This window comes from Tinamus guttatus, unplaced genomic scaffold (assembly GCF_059628265.1).
Source record: "Tinamus guttatus ecotype Peru unplaced genomic scaffold, ASM5962826v1 Tinamus_guttatus_pri_ptg000244l, whole genome shotgun sequence".
NCBI classification, from domain to species: domain Eukaryota; kingdom Metazoa; phylum Chordata; class Aves; order Tinamiformes; family Tinamidae; genus Tinamus; species Tinamus guttatus.
In genome coordinates, this window is record NW_028288778.1 from 1,961,514 (window position 1) to 1,974,282 (window position 12,769).

At 38.2% G+C, this 12,769-nt stretch overlaps 1 protein-coding gene across 2 annotated transcripts in view; it reads right to left on the bottom strand.

Annotated features, from left to right (window-relative positions):
- Positions 1–12,769, bottom strand: part of BANP (BTG3 associated nuclear protein) — a 129,508-nt gene that overhangs the window by 92,154 nt on the left and 24,585 nt on the right. For both annotated transcript variants that reach the window (XM_088526256.1, XM_088526255.1), the window contains exons 5-6: positions 6,494–6,616; positions 5,750–5,925 (exon numbers count right to left, since the gene is read on the bottom strand). In XM_088526256.1, the coding sequence (XP_088382382.1) occupies positions 5,750–5,925; positions 6,494–6,616 (299 nt within the window). The remainder of the gene's footprint in view (positions 1–5,749; positions 5,926–6,493; positions 6,617–12,769) is intronic.

Consider the following 12,769-nt stretch of genomic DNA (forward strand, 5'->3'; position numbering starts at 1 on the left):
TCTATTCAGAAAAAGCTCAGGACTAAAAGAAGATTCAAATGTGGAAAACACCCCTGAAACTGCAGATATTGCAGTCCATAGATGCTCTCAGTACGTAAGACACATTTGTCCATTTGGCACTGTGTTACACTTTGTAATACAACCCAAGTGGACCACTAAGGCAATTGGCTTCCAACTGTAACTGCATCAAAGTTCTGCCCTAGATCAGCATCAAGTGCTATGGAAGGTACTGTGCAAATAAAGATCAAGCACAAGGTTGAGACCTAGAAAGCTTAAAACCCAAGAAGGCAGAAAGATGCATCTCAGGGATCCATTAACAATACGAAAGGCTCCTTCCAAACGCTGGCCCTTTGGAAAGCCCTTTGACATTCTTTCCAAAGTGATCTGTTCATACTTAACCCAAACCTACTCTTTCTTCATCTAATGCTGGCACTCCTTTCTTCAGTTAAAAAGTTTAGACAAACACACTTGAGAATGTCAGAATATTTTGTAATAGATTTGTGGTGAGGGTGAAAGTACAGACTGCTGCTGGGTTAGAGCTCAGGCAATTGGAAACCAATCCTTGGTGGGATTACTGCCACATACCAGCACTAGAGAATTAATTAAAATCAGAAAACAAGAGAGGTACCTAATGTCATAGCTTTCAAACTTCTGTAATTTAAAACTAACGGGGATCTAATGTTCTTCATTGTATTTGTTTCTGCAGTGGAGGGCAAAATCCAAAAGCACACAGTAAAATTACCATGAAAGTCATCATGAACAGAGACTGTGCACGAGCACCTTCCTTCCTTACCATGTAATCCCAGGAAACTAACCCCTCCGAAACACAAATAGATGAACAAGTTTTATGCCACAGCTATCTATTGCAGTTCATTACAGAACGATATGCACACACACAAGACTTAATGATCTTAGAATGTTCTTCATTAATTAGTTCCTCATGGCTTTTGAGTCTTTTTAGAAAGTTCAAGAAAAAAGCATGTCTGACTGGTTTTAAAGTAAGAATATGCTCTTCTCCAGAACTACAGTAAAAACAGATTTATGCCAAAATTAAATGGACTTTTAAAAGAAAAAGCCATCACACATATATGAATTGTTAATAAAATTGTTCATTTAAAATGTTAATTTAAATAGATCTTAGTCATAAAATGTTTGTGCTTTATTCCATTGAATGAGAAAGTTTGTTAATCCATGCTAGGAAAAAAAATAAGGACAACAGCATAGTTATTTTTAAACATGGATATTCTCCAGACTAAAGGAAAGTGTACAGCGCCTGAGCAGGAAAGACATTGATTTTCACTTTATTTATGTTGTTTTCATCCACTGGAACATTTCAGAAAACTGTCCTCTATCCAATTTGATGAATACTGGCATGATAAAATGTTTTGTTTTAAGGTTTGACAGGTCATGCTATAACTCATGTTTGCTTGTTTTTTCCTCCAGAAAACATTCCTACGAAAACAGCGTCGTTCACAGAACGACGACCTTCTAAAACAGATGGGAAGAGTTGGGTGCTTCAAACTTCCAAAAGCCACACTTCAGAAAGAAACAATATGGATTTATGAAAACATGAAGGTATATTCCCAGATGGACGCTCCAGAGAGATGTTTCTAGCACAATACATGATTTATTTATAGAGCTTTGATGATTCAAATGACAGAGAGAGACTAGGCTTGGGATTTATTTAGTTAGTTATTAAGCAGACTGTGAGTAAGAACAGTTACATAACACAACTGGCAACTTGGTTCACTTTGATGAGAGCAGCTCTCTCCAAGATGTTTTGTGTTACTCTCTTCTGAAATGCAACGTAGCAATGGAAGGGGCTGCTTCATGAACTATCTCCTTAGTACCGTAGTGTTTAATCAGCAACATCAAAACAAAGTCTATTGCTCCCAAGACACTGCAGTCTCTGGAAGACTATTCTTATGCTCAATGGCATAAAAATACCCATTAGAACTTGTGCTTCAAGCCAGAACTTCTTAGCAGAGACTGTATGAGAATTACCCAACAAAAATATCTTTAGTTTAAAACAGTGGCCCTCAGTTAAATAGAAGACAAGTCTCCCCATTTTGCAATGCCGAATGAATACCTATGCAATAAAATTAAAAGGATAAACTATTCCTTAGCTGACTGAATAAGGATGCCCTTGGTATTTGCTATGCCAAAAATATGACATTAATAAAAGCAGTAAGTAGCTACCATGTTCCTGCAAGTCAGTCTTTTAGCCAATTTGAATTTATGCTGGCTAGTTCTACTCCAATTGGGCTTTATCTCCAGTTGCACAAGATTATTCCATGAACATCAGTTTTGCTCCTTAGTTCCGTTAGTACAAGAGGTGTTAATATTTTCACTGTCATCCCCATGTAAAAATAGCATGTCAAATTCTAAAGTAGAATTTGGCACAAAAATTAAGATTCAATACCTTTGGATGCCTTATCTTCATAAATACTACATCTTTACAACCAATCTCTTCAGGCCATTTACTGCATCTCTGAAATAGATGAGTATTTTGGTTTTTCTGGAAGGTAAAAGGAAGCATCAAGTAACTGTTCCTCAGAGAAAATACAAAACATGACTTACTGCACATGCCAACAAAATAACATAAAACTGGGGATGGAATCAAGTCACAAGGTTGAGTAAATACAAATGTACACCCTTCTTCTAGAGGGCTTTTCTGAACAGGGAATTGGATTTCATCCTGTTCTATTAATTGGCTTTCAGGAACAGAAAGGCAGCGTAATTTTTTTTTTTAAAACTACAAATTGGGATAGAATTTTCTTTGAAAATAGCTAACAGGGAAAAACAACATGCCTTTGGGCAAAAACTCAAAGTCCTCCAGAATTGTTTCTCAGAATGTAAAGCTGATGGGTGCTGTAACTTTTGTCTTTTACTGTTGAAGGAAGCGAATGTGTACTACAGACCTATTACTCTTCATCACTTCTTGATTAATAATTGCGTTCCTGTGACATGCTGCAGGACAGTTTAACATTCCTGCTAAGCAAGCAGCCCTCTGCAGTCTTCAGGAGGGCAAGAGGAGGCAGGTGGGGGGATTGCTAATCTGATTCTCAAAGTGTTCATAAATCTCAGCAAGATTTTAATGGATGAGTGTTCTGAAGGTCTGAAGAAAATCAGATCTGAAGACATTAATGGATTAGCTGCTTCTCTAAAATTTACATATACAAGTGCATAGAACATCTGCCCACATCTGTCTGTGCACATCTGGGCCAAACCACCAAGCCACAAAGAGCATATGACAACGAATAGCCCCATGATCAGAAACCTTGCTCCTGACATTGCTGATGCAAAGCTCTGAAATATTAACAAACTCCCAAAAAGCACGTTTTATGTGCAGCTCTACCATACCAGACCTGAAGATACCAACATTCCACACCTTCCACTCACTGTGATATTAATTTGCTGAATAAGATGCAAAGATTTTTTTTTCTGATTTCAAGTCTATTGTCAAAAATAGGTATGCTCTGTAAAATATGAATACTCAAACGGAAATTTAAAAGTATTTTTCTTCTCTGAAAGTATAAAATTTTCTGCCTCAGACAGCTTTAAAGCTTATGAAGAAAGGTTAAAAAATAGTTTCTCCCATAAATACTGTACATATACTTTATCATGCTACAGCCTTTTCTGACAACTCATGTCAGACTAGCCAGAATTCATTAAAAATTTGCAAAGGACATTTTCAGGAAAATAGACAATCTTTATAAATACTTGCTTTAATTTCAATTTAAAATAATATAAGATAGTACAGATTTGCTTTACCTTGAACAATATCTGTATTATATTAATTTCATCACTTAATTTGTGTCACTTCTCCTCCTCCTCATCAGGATTTTAAAACAGCCAAATTAAAATGGCAAAACCCAGTGATGAAGCATCACTAAGTGTCTTCAGAATATGTTAGCCAGTACACAGAAGGTGTTAAATTTTGCACCTAGTTCGGCTTCCAGTGCATTTATGACACAATTCCACATATAACATTGTCCAAATCCAATCTCCCTGACACAAAGACACACAATATTAATACTCATTAAAATATCCTTACTACAAGGGAAGACAGTCCCGGGCACAGTGTTTATCAGATAGTCCACCAAGAGACAATTAACAATGCAAGGGGTGAGCTTAGATGAGCTGAACATTAACAGAGAGGGTCAGAGAGTCAAATATATTATCAGGAAAGCTTTCTGATCGCTCCTTCCACCCAACCAGAGTAACTCAGACTTCCTTCCTGCTGATTTTCACCAATCTGGGGGAAAAGAAGAAACTAGAAACTAGAAGAAACATGTGTAAAACTGGCAAATCCAAACCTCTCCAGTCATCAGACTGACATCGATCAAGATCTGAGAACAAAGGACTTGGCACTTGTCCTTCCACATACTTCTTAATCGTGGAAGCAGATAACCTAGCCTAAACCTATCTGATTTTATCCAGATAGCACAAAAGAAATTTTCTTACGGTGGAAGCCAAAAAGGAAATGCAGATAAAGTACATCAGGGAAGAATTCATATGGAGGATATAAAAAACAGTACAATTACCGCATGCCGATTCAAAAGAGAATTTTGCTATAAATAGCAGCAATCATAAAGTAACATATTTCCAGTCTATAGCTACAGAACTTGGATTTTCACATGGACATATCAGTACTATCTGCAATCTGATGGTTCTGTGAGGGTAACTCTTTGGATGGCCTCACCCTCCTTTTAATCTTCCATTGACCCAAAAATCAAATACCCTTTGGCAATAACTCTTGTCACAACACACAGACAGGACAGAAGATTTTAAAAGCTCTCCGTGAAACACGTAAACTGTGTGAGTGCACATGCAAGTGGCAGAATCCTGCATTCAAATGCCTTAGAGCAATATTTTCAGCAAGTCTTCGGCACATGAGACATTCGACACGCAGATTTCTGAGGTTTTCTAAGTATTAGGGTTAATAGTGTGTCAAACTGAGTTATGCACAAAATCTAGCATCTGGAATTATGAGTCAGGTCTGAAGACTTTGAATGATCTCTTAAATATTCAATTTCAGTCATAAACATAAAATTAACAAGGTATGGCTATAAAATATGTTATTTTCACCTAAAAACTGAAGTGTCATATATCCCATCATTTGGGATTGAAAAATACTAATTAACATTCACTTCAATATTTCCAACCGCATGAAATTGAATCTCTTTATAAGGCTATAACATTCTTAGATTCCGCTGAATCCGATTTCCCGTTCTCCAAATCTTGAAGTACAAGTCTTAGTCTCTGACACCACACACTATCCTACAACAAGCTCATTTATAATCAGAATTTCCTGATAAAAAACGTTTGCAGTTGCCAAAAAGAACATTTTGCTTTCATAAGAACTACACATATGAACTGGCACAATAAGTTAGAGGAGGAGATCAAGTAGATTTCATTTGCCAGAGAAGGCAGATATTTTCCTGGAACAATATTTCAAACCGGCAGTAGCAAATCCTGTAGGTTGCACATCTTAATTAAAACAGCTTAAAATATTAAGTTGCACTGCTAGAGTGGGGCACTCTTAAAATTTTATGAGTCATTTTAATTAGCTCTTCTGCCTGCTAAACTACTGGAAATGAAGATGATTCATTCAGCTCATGATGTGATCTCGTGCTTGCTGTGCTGCCTTCCAACTCAAGGCTCGGCCAGTGCTGCAAGGTCTGAAGCAGCGGGTTGAGCCTCAGTGCACTCCACCACCCCAGCCCCTCTGCTCGGATGCACCCACCTTCGGAGTTCAGAGTGATAAGGGTGACGTTGTTGCCAATGCTCTGGCCGCCCAGCTGCCCACTGTTGGAGATGGAGTCACTGGCCTCGGAGCCGCTCTCGCCGTCCTCGTTGTGACTGTCGTCGTGCCCTGGCACTTTCACCACGATGGTGTTCTGCCTGCGGCCAGGGACAGCGCTGGGAAAGAGAGAAGGACACGCTTTGGGAAAACGCAATCCTTCATGAGGACTACTAGTACCATACGGGAATTAAAAATACTATTTGTGAAAATTAAGCAGAGACTAAAAGTATACCCTTCTAACAAACCTACTCTTGCTAAGAGTTATCCAGCAAAATAATAAAAAGCAAACAGAATAAATTTTTAAATTTAAATGCATGCTTTCTAAATTTGCATCAGTGGAAAGTCCTGGCTCAGTGTGCAAAACAAACCAAATTATTTAAATAATAAGATTTTTGAATATATTATTTAAATTTATTTTTCTATCTAGAATCTCCCTTTCCACTTAAATTTTACCTTAGGACAAAAATTACCAAACGTCACTGGGCTGCTGTGTACTGTTAATTTGGAGCTGGTCTGGTGTTACCCTGGGCAGAACTGGCAGCTTGACACAGGGTCAGGCATTGACCCTTTCCTCCCCACACCATCACCCAGGACATTCCTCATCTTGCACTTGGACCTATAGCACCGACTGCTACTGCTCCGTTCAGAAAGAGGGAGGGAAGGACTGCAGTGACTGCTACCAACTTGCTAAGGATATTTTCCAAGGAATCCGTCGCTCTGCTCAAGGGCTCTTCCTGCCCGACCATCTTGGCTACAATTGAATTCTGCCGGTCGTTGTTCAGTATTACTGTGGTCTGGGGGACAACACTAGAAGACAAAATCAGACACGGACACAGATTATAGAGGAACGGACCTTTTAAAGAATACATTAACCCAGTCGTTTTATTCAAATGGTCTGCTTTAAACCTGAGCACACTAAGACTTATTTTTTTCCTCCCGGCATTGCAGTGATATATCAAAAGCTAAAGCTGGTAATCCATTGCGTTTGACATCTGTCCCATTCCAAGCACTCATAATTCTTTCAGAGGACTGACAGCTTCATTGGAATTATGTAAGAGTCCATGACCCCTGGCAAAATGATAAAGAATTCATCAAGTTAAGATACACAGGAGGAAGTCTGTAAACCACAGCTCCAAAGAGACATCAAACACTTGTTTTGTAAAGTCTGAGCGAGCATTTTCATAGACACTCTGGCCAATTTACGTGGAGAATTAGCATTTTTAATGGGGTATTTCCTTAAAGATAGTTAAAATTTTTAGTTTTATTGCAAAACAGGATTATGAGCTCAGTTTAAAAATATGTATTGTTTTCCACGGTTAGGGATTTGTGTGGGGGACATTGTTGGGGAAGGGATGAGGAGGAGATTGGGAGCACGAGAGTAACAGAGACAGTAACCTGAAATAATGACAAGACTGAAACATCCATTTAGGGCATTTAACATAAAATAAACAAATAAAGCACAACAGAAAAACATTTAGTGCATGATGCCATGAAAACTGCCTTCTCTGTCACTTACGATGATAATGCAGAATAAAATGTGCAGAAGCAAGTAACTAGAGTGCTGCATAGAAAAAAACAAGTTACAATACAGAAGTGAATGAAATAAATTCTTGATGTACAGCTTGTTTTTTAATTTCATCTCAGAGATTATCCCCATTTTACCACCACACCATTAAAAAAGTAAAAATGGCATTTAACAGTCTGGCATTTAGGAGCGTTTTCACTATAAACTTAAGGAGACAACTTAAAAGAAAACTTGCGGTTTGGTAACAGAAAAGACTTTCTTCTTCTGCTTTGCCTCCCACAGTAAAAAAGTCCACTTTTTTATTGTTTTTACAAGTTCACCCTCTCAGACATGAGTGATGGTCATTTATTTTTCTTAACTGTGTTCCTTGGCTAATTGTTGAAACACAAATACAAAAGACAAAGCTGATGACAGCGACTCTGTTTACTTCAGCTGGAACACAGCGGCTGCCTGCATGAATATTCATGTCCTACACAAGGCATCAGGGCTACAAGACCAATCGTAAAGAGCCAAAGAAGAGGTAAGAAACCATCCTAAGAACTAACAATAAAAGAGACCCCAAATTTGGCTCAGCTAAAGTGGTTGACAGCTTATCCTGGATGCAAGAAACCCCAGGGCCTAACTCCTTGCCCCGCTTTTTACAGTAACTGCATCTGTTGCTAGCAATGCCTGGGATTCCTTGTGGACTGCCAAGGATCCTGCCAAGGATCCGCTGGACCGCAGGCTCCCTCGAGCTCTGCAAGACGTCTGTCTAATCCCGGACAGGCACAGAACGTGCTACAGCTCTTCCTATGTGTCTGAAGTTCAGCGATCACAATCCCAAGCTTTTTAAGCTGCGATTTTAAGCATCGGAAAATCACAAGATTGACCTGAAGTAATGCGTTGCACTAAATAATAAATGCTTGAATGTTTTGTTGGTGGTGGTGTTGCTATAAAAGGTGTGTGAATTACATAGTCACTTTTCCAAAATTTCACCATTACCACGGGAAAAAACGTGTTAATAGATTAATGGAGACAAAGATTTCTTATTTAAAAAAAACAGGTATTTCTAACTATTTTCTCAATGCCAGGACTGAAAGCTTCAAGAAACATCAAATATTAATAAATCCTTGTTGAAATACTGAGTAGTACCAGTTCTGGAAGTCCACGGTCTATAGTAACAACATATGTCCCCTTTTATTTCCCAAAGTGCCCAAACGGTTACATCTGATGTTTTCACATGCCTGTTTAAAACATTTATATATTTTACACTCCCTTTCAGACATTGTTCTTTATCACAGTTATCTTCCTTACAGTCACTTTTGAATGCATGCCTACAATGTCACTTATCAACATTTATTTTTAATGAATACTCAGAATAATTAATTGCAGCTGTAGAGATAAATGCAATAATATTCCATTTAGAGAATCCTCAGGCTTTTGCTTGTTTTAAATTTATCATTGCAAAAAGAGCCTTAGCAGTAAAAATGGACATAAAAACACAATTTTAAAAAATTAAGAAAAAGATCGTTCATTTTTTAAGAAAGAGCCAGAGAGTGAACCAGATGTCAAATAACTGAAGTAACTAATTATTAAACTGAAGCTAATTTACAATGAGGAAATACTTTGTTATAACCCACCAGCACTGAGTTTTACTTCAGTGTGATAATGTGTGTTCCAGCTTGCTTACTTCGATGTATTTGCATTATTTCAGACTATCCTCAAGTAAAAACCAATGAAAACGGTGGCCTCTCCCTAAGCATTAATTTTTCCCAATTAGCAAAATGGATTATTGGTAGGGAAAAAATAAAATAAAAAATAAATCTACCATCCCAATTGTTTGTGGAGGAGCCTCTAAACGTGTCATTTTACTGACACTTACTTTCCTGGCTGTAAAGCTCCACGGCAAAAAGCTGCACATGCACAAGGAAAAACTCTGCAACGAGCCACGGCGACTGCCAAGTTGTCCCCGTGTTCTGCCTGGGGAACTGAAGCTACTGGGCTCTAAGGATTCACAGAATCTATAAATCAATTAACCAAGCAGGACATCTGGTTTCAAAACAGCCGCGCGCAGCTCCGCATCTACTACGAGGGAATATCAGCACTAGATAAAAGATCTGGGTCTACGAATACAATGACTCTGGGGAGCTCTACTGTATTTTGATCCTTCAAAGGAAAAAAGAGAAATGGAGAAAAGGAGAAGAAAAAAGAAAAAAAAGCACAAAAAGAAAAAGAAAAAAGAAAAAAAAGCACAAAAAGAAAAAGAAAAAAGAAAAAAAAGCACAAAAAGAAAAAGAAAAAAGAAAAAAAAGCACAAAAAGAAAAAGAAAAAAGAAAAAAAAGCACAAAAAGAAAAAGAAAAAAGAAAAAAAAGCACAAAAAGAAAAAGAAAAAAGAAAAAAAAGCACAAAAAGAAAAAGAAAAAAGAAAAAAAAGCACAAAAAGCACAAAGAAAAAAGAAAAAAAGCACAAAGAAAAAAGAAAAAAGCACAAAAAGAAAAAGAAAAAAGAAAAAAGCACGAAAAGAAAAAGAAAAAAGAAAAAAGCACAAAAAGAAAAAGAAAAAAGAAAAAAGCACAAAAAGAAAAAGAAAAAAGAAAAAGAAAAAAGAAGGAAAAGGAATTCACGATGCTTAATGCTCCGTTGCTGAAGAATGAAGCTTTTGGAGCTACTCTGCACAAGGAGGATGAGGTTTTGAACCTTCTGTTCAAAAGGGCACATATGCCAGCCACGAAAGCAAAATCCTGATCCACGTTCTACAGAGAACAAGAATGTTCAGCCGGGTGGGCGAATTCTGCTGATGAGGCATTGTGAGGCTGAATTTTTTCAGAGCTAATGTTGTAAAACTTGAGCAGCTACTTACTTGGAAGAAAAAAAAATATATAGATTTATATTCTATCAATACGGAAAAGGGTCATTTATGCTTGCAAAAATGAGAATTTCACAGGTCACCTTAGCCCTGGTGTATTTATGGCTGTGCTAAAGCAGTTAAAGAAAGGAGCTCGGGGAGTTTTCTTTTTAGATCATTTCTGCGCCTCCCTTGCACATGTTAATATTTGCAGGCAGGCCAATAAGAGCTCATCTTGGAGACATCCAACAAGCTACATCCACACGAGCTGCTCTTTGCTGTCTGTGGACACTCATGGTGCTGACGAACTAGTCAAGCAAAATCTTCAGGAAAGAATCCATGGAAAGAGCCCCTGAACTGCAATAATTTCCAGTTTGCTGCTTAGGTTGGAGCTAAGGACTTAAATGTGTAGCTGGTGCAAGTGTAGGAGCTCTGCAGGAATATTGCAGTTAAATGTAGCAGGAGGGAAACCATAAGCATTTTTAAATCCTATAGAAAAACCATTGTAGCAGCAGCAGTGGGGAAGCTTGCTCATTTTTGTTTCGTCTTTCAAAAACACCTGTGTACATCCAAGAACAGGCACTCTGTCTACCTTCCCATTGCCACTTCGGATAATGCCTCTGTGCTCCTTGCTCTCCATGACCACCTGCTTCCTTTGCCTTCTGCAGCTGAACCACATGCAGTTAAGATTCCCTATCCAAACACAAACAGGAAAACTCTACCTGCAAATTTACACCAGCAAAAGCAACAAAAAACCAAACCCATGAAACATATACAAAATTACGCCAAATAATGAATAAGGCTGTAGAAGAGCACAGTCTTGCCAAGAAAATACCATTCACTGAGATGTGCAACAGATGTGCAACCTGCTGCAGGTTAGAGAGCTGTATGGGCACGGGAACAGTTAATGTTTTAATGTCCCTGCACTGCCCATTCTCCTCGTCACAGCCCATTGCCAGAAAAGCAGCAGTGTTATCCATCATTTTTAGTAAGGCTTCAGTTCTCTAAAGTTATCTTTGGATTCTTTGCATCTGGAATATCACATAAGAGCAAGACAGCATTTATGATGAGGTCCCTTACAAAGACAAGCCAAAGTCCATGGCCATCACAGGAAGAGATTCGTGTGCTTGAAAATTGAGAAAGCTGTAAGCAATTTGCAACATAAAGACAAAGCAAAAGCAGCATTTATTAAAATATACTGCTAACATCTTAAGGATTCCAAAACTTCCAGTTCATATATGTAAGAGCCAGATATTTTTCCAAGATGCAAAAGATATCTCCGCAGAGTTCATGGTGCTCTCCACCTTACCTGCACACAGAGAGCCTTTGAATTGGCTGACAACCACAAACATGGGATTTCCTGACTTTGAAACCAATTTTAGCAACCTATTTAGGAAGCTGTTAAGACAAAAATCTGCTGTGGATTACTCTGCTCAGAGGAAAGCCATTTAAACACACCTGCATGACCACCTGCAACTGGTCACAGATGACAACATCCATTTCCAAAAAGGTCCACAAACAGAGCCAGATAACGCCACAAGTGACCCCAAGAACATGCTGCCTGAGAACAGCTTGGCGCTTCGGACGTTCTGCAATATCTGCACATCTATAAAGCTAACGCTCACACATTTTCCTTATTGTTCTTTTGATTTTCAGGACAATTGAAGTGTTCTAAAAATTAAATTCAAGCAAAACAGTCTCCAAGGAACCTCATGGCCTCAGCAGATATGGAAAAGCTGAGAAAATTTGCACTTCTGGGCTGTGCTGCAACTTTTATAAGCAGGATAAATAAAAATGACTTTTATTAAAAATAGCATTAATTACTACTCTTCTACCTCTGATTTCTGATAGGAAAAGCACAGATCACAAGTTTTTATTTTTAACAGGATAATACAAGTCTCTAAAGGTAAATGCACTGATACACTGAAACACTAGAGCAAAGGCATTTTTTAGTAAGACACCACATAGCAAGAAATAAATTTCCAGCTGTTACCCTTCCCCAGCCCTAACTTTCTGCAGTGCAGCTAGTGGAGATTGCATCAAACCCCAAATGGGAAAGGAAGATCTCCAAGAGAAAGACTGCCATTTTCCAGAACAAAGACTTGGGCTTCACTGATCTTTAACCCAGCTACAAGGAATAAAATCATCTACTGCAGTCCCAGTACTAAGACAGAAATTGCTGCACGTTTGAAGAAAAGTAAAGTCTTTGAAGTGACAGTCTACACAGAAGCAAAAGAAAATGCAGTAAAAGAAACAAGAGCTTTTAGCTGATTAGAAAAACAGATATAGACTAAGCAGGATTTCTAAAGGCTACTAGGCAGGCCAGGCCATTCGCTAACTACATAGTTCAACACCTCAATGCCCACACATACTTGGCCCAAGACCAAGAATAATTTGAGGAGTTTATAAACCAGTGCAAAGTGCAGACATTATAAAACTTCCACAATATCCTTCCTTATCCAATTAGCTGTAAAAAGGGGAGTAAAATATAGCACAAAAATACATCAACCATTTAACAAGGCAGGTTACAGAGGTACAGAACATTAGGTTAGAATCAAGGCGAGGAGACTGATGTGGTCAAATGCTTAAGAGAAATACTACTTCAGCT